Source organism: Dendropsophus ebraccatus, chromosome 11 (genome assembly GCF_027789765.1).
Source record: "Dendropsophus ebraccatus isolate aDenEbr1 chromosome 11, aDenEbr1.pat, whole genome shotgun sequence".
Lineage (NCBI taxonomy): Eukaryota > Metazoa > Chordata > Amphibia > Anura > Hylidae > Dendropsophus > Dendropsophus ebraccatus.
The window spans coordinates 7,358,266-7,375,073 of NC_091464.1; the positions used below are offsets into that span (position 1 = coordinate 7,358,266).

Genomic DNA, 16,808 nt, shown 5'->3' on the forward strand with positions numbered 1-16,808 from the left:
CCACAGTTAACTAGGAGACTCTGCTCAAACACGCAGCAGCTGAGCTCTTATCCCACAGCCTGTGTGCTGAATTGATCGGAACCAGCAACACCCCCGACCACCTGCACACTGGGGATATGATCTTACAATGCAGCCCCCACACTTCGGCCACCCCATGCCTATCCCGCCAGCAGCAGCAGCGTCTACACACTTCCTTCATTCCTTTGCAATGTTTTGCCTATGTACATTGGGAGCAATAATTTTTCATTATAATAATATTGTGTGTTTGCTTTTTTATTATGAAATGCAATACAATCCATATTGTGCGCAAAACTTGGCGCACAGATATTTATATAAAAATACAAAGAAAACAACATGCTTGTCTGCAGTTATACATTTCTTCTTCTGACAGTGTCCTACTCTTTACAGAAGAGATTTCCCCCAGTTTTCACCAATATAGTACTGTCGTCCCTTAAACATCCAAATGAACGAGTAACCCACACTGCAAATGGTCAAGGTGGTGAGAGCAGCACAGCACACTCTCGCAGACATTCAGCAGTTACACAGTCCGGCTCCTTCGTCCTTTTTCACTTGGGATTCTGTCACTTTTTACGTCTCAGTTTCGGCTTTTTCACAGGTCGCAGGTAAGGATTATCTATCAGCGTCTCCTCACCACCTTTCATTGAATTCTGCTGCAGAACTGAGGAATTTTCTTTTTCTGCACCTGAATCATCCTGAAAAGTGAAAGAAAATGGAAACATTAAAACGGTAACTGATGTGAGTGAACGCTCACAGTGAAAAAAAAGCTTTCTGCCACGTAAGTTACAGCCGTATTCCACTGGCCGACTCTGATGAGCAAACGAGGACTGTCAGCGCTCATTTGCTTCTCGTTCCCCGCTCACTGCTGCCGCTATTACACACGACAACAGCAAGCAGGTGACTCCGGGAACGGCGGGGGAGCTGCTGGGGGGGGGGGGGCTGCACGTGTGGTCGCTAATCGTCCGGGCAGCCCATAGGATATAGCAGCGGTCTGCTGCCGCTGCTCCCACCCTACGGAGCAGCGGCAGCAGATCACTGCTATATAAGTTGTTTGTCTTTCAACATGTTGAAAGACAAACAACTTCAAGGATCAGCCGACATGAACAATGATCATTGCCTCCTATTCCACAGGACGATAATCGCTCCGTGGAATAGGGCCTTTACTTCCTCCTGGGCGTTTCCTGTGCAGTAGAGACACATTTGCAGGTTAGAGTCGTCAAACCCTTTAAAAGGGTTGACCACTTTAATACATTCGCTTAGAAACTCATTTACATTGCAGCTCATTTCATTTAAAGCGACTCTGTACCCACAATCCGTCCCCCCCCCCCCCAAACCGCTTGTACCTTCAGATAGCTGCTTTTAATCCAAGTTTCATCCAGTGGTCCGTTTAGCAGGTGGTGCAGTTAATGTCATAAAAAACAACTTTTAAACTGTCAGTGCCATGCCCTTAGGCCGTGGCTTAGATTGTGTGTGCATTAGGCTGGCACAACCTCGCCATCCCTCCTCCACCATTTTTCCTATTCCTCTGCAGTGAAAACTATACAGATGCCTTAACGATCCAGCCCATGTGCCGGGCTGACACAGGTGATGAATAGGAGGCAATCTGTCTGGAGCATTCCTAATAATGAGGAGGGCTGGGAGGAGGGACAGAGAGGTTGTGCCAGCCTAATGCACACACAATGTAAGCCACAGCCGTTGGCCACGAGGCTGCCAGTTTAAAAGTTGTTTTTTATGAAAATAACTCCATCACCTGCTGAACGAACCCCATGACAGATTAAAAGCAGCTATCTAAAGGTACAAGCGGTTTGGGGGGGGGCAGATTGTGGGTACAGAGTCACTTTAAAGAGAAGCTAACAACAGAGTAGACGACTGGAACCTGCTGTTAAGTTCCCATGACGCACAGAACGCTGAAAATGAAAGTAATTTTTTTATACTTAGCAACATTTTCTCTTAAACTTAGTAACATTTTCGCTTACTTAATCGGGACAACCAGTAAGCAAAAAAGGGGTCCGTGGAGCCTGAGTTACGAGTCTCAAAACACGTAATAGCCAGATATCCCTCCTGGGAAGGAAAACCTGTTGCCGAGGGGGGAGATCACCAAACCACTCAGATATGTTAGTCCCACTCAGTTTTGAGTATTTCAACATAAATAGGGAAATGCCAGGGTGGCCCCTTTTGCGTCAAAGTCTAACTCTGACGCGAGTATTGTGACATGACAAGGGTTTACCAAAGCCAGGTATCCATCCACAGACAGCTGTTTCGGGGTATTTGCCCCTCGTCAGTGTGAAGCAGGATTATGGTTAACAGGGGCAATGAAAAATCGACCAACAAAACGCAGCAATCACTGAGCTCAGGGAGATAAGTGAAAAAAAAAATCAAATGGAGTACTCACCACGAAACAGCTGTCTGTAGATGCATGCCTGCCTTTGGTAAACCCTTGAAATACTCGCCACAGAGTTAGACTTTGACACAAAAGGGGCCACCCTGGTATTTCCCTATTTATGTTCCAATACTCACAACCGAGTGGGACTTAAGGGGCTACGTATCAAGGTGGTTTGGTGATCTCCCCACTGGGAGGCACCCCTTGGCAACAGGCTTTCCTTCCCTGGAGGGATATCTGGCTATTCCCGTGTTTAAAAAAAACTCGTAACTGAGGCTCCAGTTCGGGTTCGGATCGTCTCGAGCATGCTCGAGGTTCGCTCATCTCTAGTAATGATCCGTCCAGCCTCTTCTCATGAATATTGAGGCAGCACTCTCCTTTGACATCACTCCGAAAGCTCAAAACACCAGATGAATATTTAATATGGTGAATCAGTGCAATGAGGGTGAAGTCCTGCCCCAGGGCACAAAACAGCCTATTTAATAAAAATTAAGATTTAGTGGAAACTGCGCTGAGGATGAAGGTAAAGGGAAACTATCCACAGGTTAGACCAATCTGACCTGCTGATATGTCCCTATAGTGCAGGGATTGCTGGAGGATGAAGCAAAGTCTCTTACGCTCATCCTCGGTTCAGTTTTTGTGTATTTAGGAGTTATAGCCTTGGGATAATCGGGCAGTTTGGGGCACTGGGGGGAGGGAGGACTACCCATGGCCATGCCTCACTGTTGCTCTGGGGGCGGTAGCTCCACTCTGAGTGTTCCAACCCACCAGATTAGCTGAGGATACAACTACTAAATTAATTATTTTTCTACCTAAGGATGGTACCAGCAGCATTTTGGAAAGGACTTCACCTTATCTATGGAGTGCTAATAGTCAGGTAGGTAGTAGTAAATAGGTCAGTGGGTACAGATTTGCTTTAATATTCCTTATATTTTTCCTTCCTGCCCCTTCCTCCCCAGTCCTGTCCATACAGCTCAGGCAGCGATTCCATCCATACATGCCACTAGGCATTCTTCGTATGAATACACTGTGCACCAATGGTGCAGTGGTGTGCAGTGTACAATGTTGGACGCATAGTGACGTGTATGTCACATCCTCCTTCATTTGCAGCCACTATTTATTCATAGGTCATGCACTCAAGAATTTTTACACCAAAAAATACCTTACAATGTATTGCCTTCACATTTAAAGGGGTTGTCCAGGGTTAGAAAAACATGGCCACTTTCTTCCAGAGACACCACCACTCTTGTTTCCAGTTTGGGTGCAGGTTTTGCAACTCAGTTCCATTAAAGTGAATTGAGTTTAATAGAAAAGTGCACTTGACCTGGAGACATGAGCAGTGTTGTTGCTGGAGAAAGTGGCCATGTTTTTCTAAGGCAGGGTAACCCCTTTAATATATCAGTCTAAAACCAGAACCCACAGGAGTGAACGGCCGCTTTTTAAGGTGTGGACATAATATTTCTCAATTGGAGATAGTCCATTATCCCACTAATATGATAAAAAAAAATGTAAAAAAAAAAAAAAAAAATCACTGCACCAAAAATAATGCAGTCGTCATCGGCAGCATTCTCCACTGTCACATACCGCCTGAAGGTGCATGGAGAGGTTCTCATTATCAGTCTGATCATCCTGCTCAGACGAGTCCGTTTCTTCAACCTGCTGAAGTTCCAGCTCTGATGGGAGGAGGGCATTCAGATATGGAATGGTGAGTGGACGGGCGGCAATCACTGGGGATATGGCAAGAAGACGACATAACATGAGAATCAATGGTTACACAGAGCATGTATTCTATCACTCTGATCATCTATATACTGGACTGGTGATAAACATTAGATCACTGGAGGTGTAACCCCAGTTTGGGCTCATTCTGTGGACCTGTCTCACTTTATACGGTTACAGCTCGCTGAGGCATGCCAGCAATTCTGAGAAAGATTTTTTGGGACATACCATACTTTATGATAGAGGCAAAATTTGGTGACTATCTTGTTTTTTTCATGAAAAACCTCAAAATATCATGAAAAATTATCTTTTTTTTAATATTAAGCTTAAGGCGTAACTGTCATTTTTTTTATTGCAGAAATCAGTAGTATAAGCGATTTTAAGAAACTCTGTAATAGGTTTTATCAGCCAAAAAAGCCTCCTTCTGTACTCAAGAAGCAATTTCCCAGCCTCCCCCCTGACTTCTTATCTGTGCATTATCAGGCAAACACGTCTTCATTACAGAGAAGCCAGTGAAGACGGGCTCTGCTCTCTCCATTCTATCCTTATGGAGGGGGGAGGGGCCGAGGGAGAGGAGGGAGCAGGAAGAGGTGACATGAAGGTCAGCTGTTTGTAGACTGTCTGGGCACCTAAACCGCAGGATTCTGGGGTCAGAAAGGTCAGTGCTTATCTATGAACTTACTGAGAGAAGATTGCAGGGTGTTGTGCTGTGCAGGACTGCTCCGTGCTCAGTCACTCCTAACAGCCCCCCCCCTCTCCATAGCCACATAATGCACACAGAAATCCTGCTTCTTCTGAAGTGAGGGGGGAGGCTGGGAGATTGCTTTTTCAGTCCAGAAGGAAACTTTTTTGGTTTATAAAACCTATTAGAGTTTCTTAAAATCGCTTGAACTTTTGATATTTAATGTTTTCAAAAAATTTACCCTGAAATGACAGTTACACCTTAAGCTATTCAGCGTGCAGTAAAAATAACAATACATATTCTTTAGGTCATTACGCTTACAGCGATACCACATTTGTATGTATGTATGTATGTATGTGTGTGTGTGTATGTATATATATATATATATATATATATATATATATTTATTTATATTATTATGCCTTTGGCACAATAAAAACTTTTTTCCTGAAAAAATGACAAAAACTGCTGTCACACTACGATCCTACGACACTACTAAGAGAGACGACCATACTATGCGAGCACTCCCAGAATTCTCTGCTATTGAATGTGGATGCACAGCAGCTGTACACACGCGCAGTGAAGGGAGACACCTAGTGGCTGTATGTATAACATTCATTTAAACACAGAAAATGTTAAAAAAATAAACCAAATATATTGCAAAACTGCTTGCGTTCACAAGCCCTGTTGATTTTTTTTAAATAACTTTTCGCAGCAGTGCCCCTTTAAAATGTAATGCACTAATAAGTAGAAGACAGAGCGGAAAGAGGCTTCCATCCAGGGCCAGCCTTTGTGGTGTGCGACCTGTGCGCTCGCACAAGTCTCATCACTCCTGGCAAGTTAGGGAGCGCCCCAGCCTCCTGCAGTGGCTAAGTGACAGTGCGGACGGTCCGACGTCTGCGTACTGAGCTCTGTTACTGCGCTAAAAGCCAAATCATAAGGGAAGGGGTTAAAACTCCTCCCTGCCTACAAGGGGCGACATTCTAATGCACAGAAATGCACATTCTAATGCACAGAAATAGCAGTCAGCTCTATATCCAGATCATAGATCTTTTCCTGGCACAGAACTGATTGGGAAAGTCAGAAAGTGTAGTGGGAGGGAGGATGAGTTGGCTGAATTCCTGGCTAGAGTGTATACAGGAACAGAAAGTACACCAGGATAATTGACTAATTAAGACAACATAACAGACAGCTGGCAAGCACAGACTGACACAGAAAAGTGGTAAAAGGTGTACCTACCAATATAGACAGGTAATTTATTAGACAGGTAAAGATAGTTTTCATAATCTAACCACCCCTTTAATAATGACTGTACTTATAGAATGGAATAAGAAAAAAGAAAGTTATCTTACATGGAAAAGTGCTTGTATCATCCTTAAAAAGACTCTGCGTCTCGCCCGTCTTAGCCATAAATCGAGTAAGTGCTCTCTCCACATCTCTACGCTGAGATGCTGCTTTTTCCCTCAAGACTTGGTAATCAGCAACTGGTTCACGACAAGTCTTATTTATATAAAAAGAAAAAAAATTAAAGGAATATTCCACCATAAACTGAAAAGCACAGAAATGTATTCATTTTATTGATATAGAGTAATTTATCAAAAATGCACTGACATTTCAACAAGGTTGGGGACTCCTATGGTCACATGATTTGCGTTGTCTCTACTCGCTCAGCAAACGCTGTTTAACCCCTTCATGTCAGCCATGCGGCTATATACATTCCTACTGCTGATGCCCCATGCATTTACGTTCCTGGCATAAAGGGGTTTTAATGCGCGTGAGGCCGCTTCAGTGTGATCAGCCCCGCACACATTAGTGTCCCAGGAGCCAGGGATAATGACAGACAGCTGCGATCACACAGCCGCCATTAACCCCTTAAAAAGACAGAGATTGCACCGTTAAAGGGAGTCAGTGAAAGGAGAAGTACCTGTGACTGACTGATCGGGACCCCCGTAACATGAATGTGGGGGTCCCGATCACTTACACTGACAGACGCAGGAAGAATACTTGCCTCCATCCTGTCAGATCAGGGATCTTCTTATAGAGTCTGCCTCAGGAAGTTGCATAGCATTGCTCAGTATATGAAATCTTATGGTTGCATATATAAGTCCTCCGGGGGAGGTGTATAAAAAAATTGTGTTTTAAAAATATTTAAATTGTCCGATCTATTAAAATATAACATACATTTTTCCTGCACAGTGAACAGCGTAAACAAAAGGAGGAAAAAGGACTGATGGTTTGTTTAATTATATATCAGTAAAATATTTATAAAAAGTGACATTTTCTTTTTACACCAATATGACACCAATAAAAACTATATGTTATGACGCAATACATGACACCAACCCGCCCTCTAGGTACAAAAAATAAAGTGTTACGGCTCTTAGAAGGCGAGGAGGAGAACACTGCTTCATTGTGACCTGGTGAAAATAAAAAAAGCAAAAAACGTGGTGCTCTGGGTCAGCGCTGTCTACAAATTATGCTCAAGCAGGTCCTGTGGTAAGTGGAAAAAGAAAATTTATTATAAAAAGCACAAAAATAATAGGTTGCAGGAGTATGTACCCCCTTCATCAGATAGGACAAGTTTATGGTATACAGTAGTAACGCACAGGTTTGAAAAGGCCCAAAAAGCCTGCCAAACCCGGAAGCCTTAGAGTGGGGACGGGGCCACAAGAACAAAACAGACGCATTGTCAGAAGGCATTGTGGAATAGTGGCAACATATGAGAAGGTACTGGGTACAGATTTACTAATTAATATATGTAAACATCCGTATAGTAACAATGTGTTAGCACAGTCCAGTGAGGTGAGTAACAAAGGGCGGAAAGTAGCTGAGTCCACACGCCATCGTGGGCTGCAGCACAAGAGAGGAGAAGATGCTGGTTTCTACAGGTGTGGCATTAATACATGGAAATGCTGCATCAATATTGCACACAGAACCTCAAAAGTCTCTTCAAGGATTATCGGCGAGGAATTCACTATTCACTAAGGGTTATCCAGCACTACAAAAACATGGCCACTTTTTCCCTCTCTTGTCTCCAGATTGGGTGGAGTTTCAAACTCAGTTCCATTGAAGTAAATGGCGCTTATTTGCAAACCACACCTGAACTGGAGACAAGAGAGGGAGAAAAGTGTCCATGTTTTTGTCGCAATGAATAACCCCTTTCATGTAGTTCCTAATTTTATCTCTTGGTGTGTGCCTGTGTATACGCAAACCCTTACAAATAGGGTCACTAAGCATCGCTCTAATGTCGCTTTCTGCTCCAGTTTTTCTCGCCACGCCTTGAACTGTAATAATTGCAATTTCTCATCTTTTACTATGGTTCCTATAGAGCAGATCCCCGCAGGTGGGCAGAGAGAGAAGAGAGAACGACTGGATATTTAAACCTAAAACTCTGGTCCCACAGGGATTAAAGAAATATATAGAGAACGTACAGTTATTTTATCCATTTATTTATATGTATAATTGTATTCTATTTAATGGTGCGTTCACACCTACAGGATCTGCAGCTGATTTTCTGCAGCAGATTTCATTTAAATAACTGAACACAGCATCAAATCTGCTGCAGATCTGCTGCAGATCCTGTAGGTGTGAACGCACCCTAAATCCACAAATTAAATTTATGCAGACATTGTAACCAAACATATATACTATTTCCTTTTTTAGCATAGTCCACAAAATACTATTTATCTCATATTTTGAACATTGATTTATTTTTTCTATGTTTCTATTTATACATGATATTGTCATTTACCATACTTTTGTTTATTTCCTAGGGGCAGTATGGCGGAGTGCTTGATGCTTGGCTAACCATAAAGCTGTTCATTATTGTACCTGATGCCGATCCTATGCCCCGCTACCTTGGACCACCTCTCTAGCCTTCGGCATCTACTCCACCCCTTTTGAGCTATGGTGTTAAAGCAACTGTATTCACAGCGTCTAGCAGTTCCTACGATTGTCCAGCCCCAGTTCCTATTGTTGCCCGTCCACGGCTCCAGTTCCTATTGTTGCCCGTCCACGGCTCCAGTTCCTATTGTTGCCCGTCCACGGCTCCAGTTCCTATTGTTGCCCGTCCACGGCTCCAGTTCCTATTGTTGCCCGTCCACGGCTCCAGTTCCTATTGTTGCCGGCCACAGCTCCAGTTCCTATTGTTGCCCGGCCGCGGCTCCACCCATTTTGCACATTGCGACCGCTGTATAGCGAATCTGGGCAGTTCACTCTAGTGATGCATGTTAACCTCTCTTGTGCTGCAGCCCGCGATCGCATGTGAACTCTATCAACAACTACTTTCCGCCCTCTGCCCTACTACTGTATACCATGCACTTGTCCTACCTGATGAAGGGGGTACATACTCCCAAAACGCATCTTTTTGTGCTTTTTATAATAAATTTTCTTTTTCCACTTACCACTGGACCTGCTTGAACATAATTTGTAGACAGTGATGACCCAAAGCACCTAGTAATCACGGGCCCCTGTTGGGAGTAACCTGGTTTCTTTGGTCATGAAGGGGTTAATATACAACGTTTACACAATGAATATCGTGATATTTTTCTGCAGTTCTTACCGGAGTCTTAATGTAAGTGTGAGGATCTGGAAATTCAGGAAGATGGCCTGGAATATGTTGGGGATGTGGCTTGTTCTGTCCTGCAATCAAGGCTTTTGGGACAACGGGATTATTTGTCACAGGGGCTAAAAAAAAAAAAATAATAATAATAATACATTTATATACACAAATAATCTGAAAACCACAAATATTTGTGTTTGAACATTATAAGGACGGTACGATCAGGGGCTGGCTGGCAAATTTTAGCCTGGGGGGCAAGCACACAGCACTGGCCCATGAGTAGCCGGCTAGCGGCCCATCTTTCAAGGACCACTCTGGCCCTCACTTATTATTACGCTCCCCACACCAGTGCAGGGAAGGTAGGTGCCACCCACTCCAATACTTCCTCCAGCGGCAATGCTCTGACACTTCGGATAACACATTCGGCCCTTCCAGTCATTTGTAAACAGGGAATTCCTACTGCTCGCTATGAAGGGGTCAGAGATCTCTTTCCTGTATAAGTCTATGGGAGGACTCAGCGCTGACACGAAACCATCCCATAGACTTACATTGAGAAAGTGACTTCTGTCCCCTTCACACAGAGCAGTAGGAATTCCCTGGTCACAAATGACTGGAGGGGCTGGAGACGTTATCCAAACTGTTGGAACATCGCCGCTGGCAGAAGTACAGGTCCGGAGTGCCATCTACCGTCCCTGCACTGATGTGAGGAGGGTAATAAGGGCTGGAGTGCTCCTTAAAGGGAACCAATTTGCACAATTGTTCTGATATGGTTTTCCGCTGCACAGTATAGAGCTACTGTTCAGCTCCCTGAGGCTACCAGGCACTGAGTATAAGATGGTGGGAAAGCAGGGTGACCTCCATCATACTGAGTATAAGATGCTGGGAAAGCTGGGTGACCTCTGTCATACTGAGTATAAGATGGTGGGGAAGCTGGGTGACCTCTGTCATACTGAGTATAAGATGGTGGGGAAGCTGGGTGACCTCCATCATACTGAGTATAAGATGGGTAGAAAGCTGGGCGACCTCCATCTTACTGAGTATAAGACACTGGAAAAGCTGGGTGACCCCCATAATACTGAGTATAAGATGCTGGTAAAGCTGGGTGACCTCCGTCATACTGAGTATAAGATGCTGGTAAAGCTGGGTGACCTCCATCATACTGAGTATAAGATGGTGGGAAAGCTGGGTGACCATATTATACTGAGTATAAGATGCTGGTAAAGCTGGGTGACCACATCATACTGGGTATAAGATGGTGGGAAAGCTGGGTGACCACATTATACTGAGTATAAGATGCTGGTAAAGCTGGGTTACCTCCATCATACTGAGTATAAGATGCTGGTAAAGCTGGGTGACCTCCATCATACTGAGTATAAGATGCTGGTAAAGCTGGGTGACCTCCATCATACTGTGTACAAGATGCTGGCAAAGCTGGGTGACCATATCATACTGAGTATAAGATGCTGGTAAAGCTGGGGGACCACATCATACTGGGTATAAGATGGTGGGAAAGCTGGGTGACCACATCATACTGGGTATAAGATGGTGGGAAAGCTGGGTGACCACATTATACTGAGTATAAGATGCTGGTAAAGCTGGGTTACCTCCATCATACTGAGTATAAGATGCTGGTAAAGCTGGGTTACCTCCATCATACTGAGTATAAGATGCTGGTAAAGCTGGATGACCTCCATCATACTGGGTATAAGATGGTGGGAAAGCTGGGTGACCATATTATACTGAGTATAAGATGCTGGTAAAGCTGGGGGACCACATCATACTGGGTATAAGATGGTGGGAAAGCTGGGTGACCACATTATACTGAGTATAAGATGCTGGTAAAGCTGGGTGACCTCCATCATACTCAGTATAAGATGCTGGTAAAGCTGGGTTACCTCCATAATACTAAGTATAAGATGCTGAGAAAGCTGGGTGACGATATTATACTGAGTATAAGATGCTAGTAAAGCTGGGTTACCTCCATCATACTGAGTATAAGATGCTGGTAAAGCTGGGTTACCTCCATCATACTGAGTATAAGATGCTGGTAAAGCTGGGTTACCTCCATCATACTGAGTATAAGATGCTGAGAAAGCTGGGTGACAATATTATACTGAGTATAAGATGCTAGTAAAGCTGGGTGACCACATCATTCTGAGTATAAGATGCTGGGAAAGCTGGGTGACCTCCATCATACTAAATACAATATGCTAGGAAAGCTGGGTGACCTCCATTATACTGAGTATAGGATGGGTAGAAAGCTGGGTGACCACATCATACTGACTACAATACAAGATGCTGGGTAACTGGGGTTTCTGTATTTTCACTATAGTTTTTATCACTTTTGCTGGAAGTCTAAAATTATATTATCACTGGAGTTCTCCTTTAAATAGGCAATGTCACCAGAAAAAAATGTTTTGTATGTCATAAAAACATATAAAACATTTTTATTGGTCAGAGTGTGAATGTTCAGACAGCAACCAATCAGAACAAACTGGGAGAGGTCCATGCTCTGTATTTTCCCTCAGCTCTGTGCCACATGACTGTGACGGTCACATAATGGAAGTCTTTGGGGACATGTTGCTATGGGTGTATATTGTTCTGTATGGTTGTGTATTGTACTGTATGGGTGTATATTGTACTGTATGGTTCTGTATGAGTGTGTATTGTACTCTATGGTTCTGTATGAGTGTGTATTGTACTCTATGGTTCTGTATGAGTGTGTATTGTACTGTATGGTTCTGTATGGTGTATATTGTACTGTATGGTTCTGTATGGTGTGTATTGTACTGTATGGTTCTGTATGGTGTATATTGTACTGTATGGGTGTATATTGTACTGTATGGTTCTGTATGAGTGTGTATTGTACTCTATGGTTCTGTATGAGTGTGTATTGTACTCTATGGTTCTGTATGAGTGTGTATTGTACTGTATGGTTCTGTATGGTGTATATTGTACTGTATGGTTCTGTATGGTGTGTATTGTACTGTATGGTTCTGTATGGTGTATATTGTACTGTATGGGTGTATATTGTACTGTATGGTTCTGTATGAGTGTGTATTGTACTGTATGGTTCTGTATGGTGTATATTGTACTGTATGGTTCTGTATGGTGTGTATTGTACTGTATGGTTCTGTATGGTGTGTATTGTACTGTATGGGTGTATATTGTACTGTATGGTTCTGTATGAGTGTGTATTGTACTCTATGGTTCTGTATGAGTGTGTATTGTACTCTATGGTTCTGTATGAGTGTGTATTGTACTGTATGGTTCTGTATGGTGTATATTGTACTGTATGGTTCTGTATGGTGTGTATTGTACTGTATGGTTCTGTATGGTGTATATTGTACTGTATGGGTGTATATTGTACTGTATGGTTCTGTATGAGTGTGTATTATACTCTATGGTTCTGTATGAGTGTGTATTGTACTCTATGGTTCTGTATGAGTGTGTATTGTACTGTATGGTTCTGTATGGTGTATATTGTACTGTATGGTTCTGTATGGTGTGTATTGTACTGTATGGTTCTGTATGGTGTATATTGTACTGTATGGGTGTATATTGTACTGTATGGTTCTGTATGAGTGTGTATTGTACTGTATGGTTCTGTATGGTGTATATTGTACTGTATGGTTCTGTATGGTGTGTATTGTACTGTATGGTTCTGTATGGTGTGTATTGTACTGTATGGGTGTATATTGTACTGTATGGTTCTGTATGAGTGTGTATTGTACTGTATGGTTCTGTATGAGTGTGTATTGTACTCTATGGTTCTGTATGAGTGTGTATTGTACTGTATGGTTCTGTATGAGTGTGTATTGTACTGTATGGTTCTGTATGGGTGTATATTGTACTGTATGGTTCTGTATGGTGTGTATTGTACTGTATGGTTCTGTATGGTGTATATTGTACTGTATGGGTGTATATTGTACTGTATGGTTCTGTATGAGTGTGTATTGTACTGTATGGTTCTGTATGGTGTATATTGTACTGTATGGTTCTGTATGGTGTGTATTGTACTGTATGGTTCTGTATGGTGTATATTGTACTGTATGGGTGTATATTGTACTGTATGGTTCTGTATGGGTGTATATTGTACTGTATGGTTCTGTATGGTGTATATTGTACTGTATGGTTCTGTATGGTGTGTATTGTACTGTATGGTTCTGTATGGTGTATATTGTACTGTATGGGTGTATATTGTACTGTATGGTTCTGTATGAGTGTGTATTGTACTGTATGGTTCTGTATGGTGTATATTGTACTGTATGGTTCTGTATGGTGTGTATTGTACTGTATGGTTCTGTATGGTGTATATTGTACTGTATGGGTGTATATTGTACTGTATGGTTCTGTATGGGTGTATATTGTACTGTATGGTTCTGTATGGTGTATATTGTACTGTATGGGTGTATATTGTACTGTATGGTTCTGTATGGGTGTATATTGTTCTGTATGTGTGTATATTGTACTGTATGGTTCTGTATGAGTGTGTATTGTACTGTATGGTTCTGTATGGTGTATATTGTACTGTATGGTTCTGTATGGTGTGTATTGTACTGTATGGTTCTGTATGGTGTATATTGTACTGTATGGGTGTATATTGTACTGTATGGTTCTGTATGGGTGTATATTGTACTGTATGGCTCTGTATGGTGTATATTGTACTGTATGGGTGTATATTGTACTGTATGGTTCTGTATGGGTGTATATTGCTCTGTATGGTTGTATATTGTACTGTATGGTTCTGTATGAGTGTGTATTGTACTGTATGGTTCTGTATGAGTGTGTATTGTACTCTATAGTTCTGTATGGGTGTGTATTGTACTGTATGGTTCTGTATGGGTGTATATTGTACTGTATGGTTCTGTATGGGTGTATATTCTACTGTATGGGTGTATATTGTACTGTATGGGTTTATATTGTACTGTATGGGTGTATATTGTACTGTATGGTTCTGTATGAGTGTGTATTGTACTGTATGGTTCTGTATGAGTGTGTATTGTACTGTATGGTTCTGTATGGTGTATATTGTACTGTATGGGTGTATATTGTACTGTATGGTTCTGTATGGGTGTATATTGCTCTGTATGGGTGTATATTGTACTGTATGGTTCTGTATGGGTGTATATTGTACTGTATGGTTCTGTATGGGTGTATATTGTACTGTATGGGTGTATATTGTACTGTATGGGTGTATATTGTACTGTATGGTTCTGTATGGGTGTATATTGTACTGTATGGGTGTATATTGTACTGTATGGTTCTGTATGAGTGTGTATTGTTCTGTATGGTTCTGTATGTGTATATTGTACTGTATGGGTGTATATGGTACTGTATGGTTCTGTATGGGTGTATATTGTACTGTATGGGTGTATATTGTACTGTATGGCTCTGTATGGGTGTATATTGTACTGTATGGGTGTATATTGTACTGTATGGCTCTGTATGGGTGTATATTGTACTGTATGGGTGTATATTGTACTGTATGGTTCTGTATGAGTGTGTATTGTTCTGTATGGTTCTGTATGTGTATATTGTACTGTATGGGTGTATATGGTACTGTATGGTTCTGTATGGGTGTATATTGTACTGTATGGTTCTGTATGGGTGTATATTGTTCTGTATGGGTGTATATTGTTCTGTATGAATGCATATGGTTCTGTATGGATGTGTATTGTACTGTATGGGTGTATATTGCACTGTATGGTTCTGTATGGATGTGTATTGTACTGTATGGGTGCGTATCGTTCTGTATGGAGCAGTTTTGCAGCATCTGTTTTTTTGTTTTTTTTCCCCCTTCATTTTTCTCCTTCAATGATCAGGAGCAAAAAAACAACAAGAAAGAAACAACACAAGTGTGTGTGTGTGTGTGTGTGTGTGTGTGTGTGTGTGTGTGTGTGTGTGTGTGTGTGTGTGTGCATGTGTGGATATTACTTACATAGGCCAGGTTCACTCTATGTAAAGACAACAGCTGTATTTTATAACAATGGCCGTAGTGCAAAAAAAATGCATAGAGTAAACCTGGCCATACATTGCAAATATATACATGTTACAGACACATGTGCAGTACAACTGGACGTCTTCTAGTACAGTTAGGAATCCTAATGCTATGGGGAACAGCCTGAAGTGTGTGGGGGTACAGCAGCCAGAATGGGGGAGAACCCAGCAGTCTGGGGGGGTGCACACTGCAGCCTTAGGAGGTACATATCAGCTACAGGTGGAGAGGGGCAAAGCAGCCTGTGGCAGAGGGTGCAGCTATAGGGGGAACAGGGCAGCAGCTACAGGGGTTTGGGAGGACAAATGCTAATGTGTTTGCCTCAGCCCAGCAGACAGCCCCATCCTCTCTGTCCTGACCTCCCTCCTATCTACAACCCAAGGTACCTGACATTTCCAGCAGCTGAGCCCAGAGCAGGAAGGAGGGGGGATGGGCAGGAAGCAGGTGTAGCTGGAGGTGAGAGCCTTCCTTCTCACCACACTGTGTTATACAGGGAGATCGGCAATCTGCACATTAGTTGTATGTGCAGACTGCTAATCTCCGCTCTGGACCTGCTGGGGGCAGCTGGAGAACTAAGGCACCTATGTTATACTCACAGCCGACAGTCTGTGAGTGTAACTGAATTAGTGTAATAAGCTGTGCTGTGCTGCACTGCCGCCCCGCTGTCCTCTCCCCCTTCAGGAAGTCCTGGGCCAGGAGAAACATGGGACCAGGAGGCGGGGCTTAACGGGGGAGGGGTTGGGGGAAGCAGCTTCAGCCCCAGCCCGGCAGCATCACAGGCCGGCCCTGCAGCCTCTTTATGTGGCAGAGAGGAGAGCGCTGGGGCGGTAAGCAGCCTCAGTGCGGCCCTCTAATGTACAGGGGAAGACCGGCCCAGGGGGCAGATGCCACCCTGCCTCCCGGCCCAGCCCGCCCCTGGGTACGATGAACTCTTAAATGCCCCATATTATTACTTTAGATGATGATAATTCTGGACAAATCATATTAAAGAAGCACTGAAAGAAACCGTGAAAATTGTCCCCTCCCTGCGGCCATAATCACTGATCACATGACTGCCCCCCTCCCCACAGCCATAATCACTGATCACATGACTGCCCCCCTCCCCACGGCCATAATCACTGATCACATGACTGCCCCCCTCCCCACGGCCATTTTCACTGATCACATGACTGCCCCCCTCCCCATTTTCACTGATCACATGACTGCCCCCCTCCCCACGGCCATAATCACTGATCACATGACTGCCCCCCTCCCCACGGCCATAATCACTGATCACATGACTGCCCCCTCCCCACTGCCATATTCACTGATCACATTACTTCACCCCTCCCATATTCACTGATCACATTACTGCACCCCTCCCATATTCACTGATCACATGACTGCCCCCCCTATTGCCATAATCACTGATCACATTACTGCACCCCTCCCATAATCACTGATCACATGA

The 16,808-nt window shown here is 43.3% G+C and overlaps 1 protein-coding gene across 1 annotated transcript in view; it reads right to left on the reverse strand.

Annotated features, from left to right (window-relative positions):
* Positions 1–252: 252 nt before the first annotated feature.
* TAF8 (TATA-box binding protein associated factor 8) overlaps positions 253–16,808 on the reverse strand; it is a 32,190-nt gene continuing 15,634 nt past the window's right edge. The window contains exons 5-8 of the mRNA XM_069944975.1: positions 9,361–9,485; positions 6,152–6,299; positions 3,983–4,125; positions 253–713 (exon numbers count right to left, since the gene is read on the reverse strand). Of these exons, the coding sequence (XP_069801076.1) occupies positions 582–713; positions 3,983–4,125; positions 6,152–6,299; positions 9,361–9,485 (548 nt within the window). The 3' untranslated portion in view covers positions 253–581. The remainder of the gene's footprint in view (positions 714–3,982; positions 4,126–6,151; positions 6,300–9,360; positions 9,486–16,808) is intronic.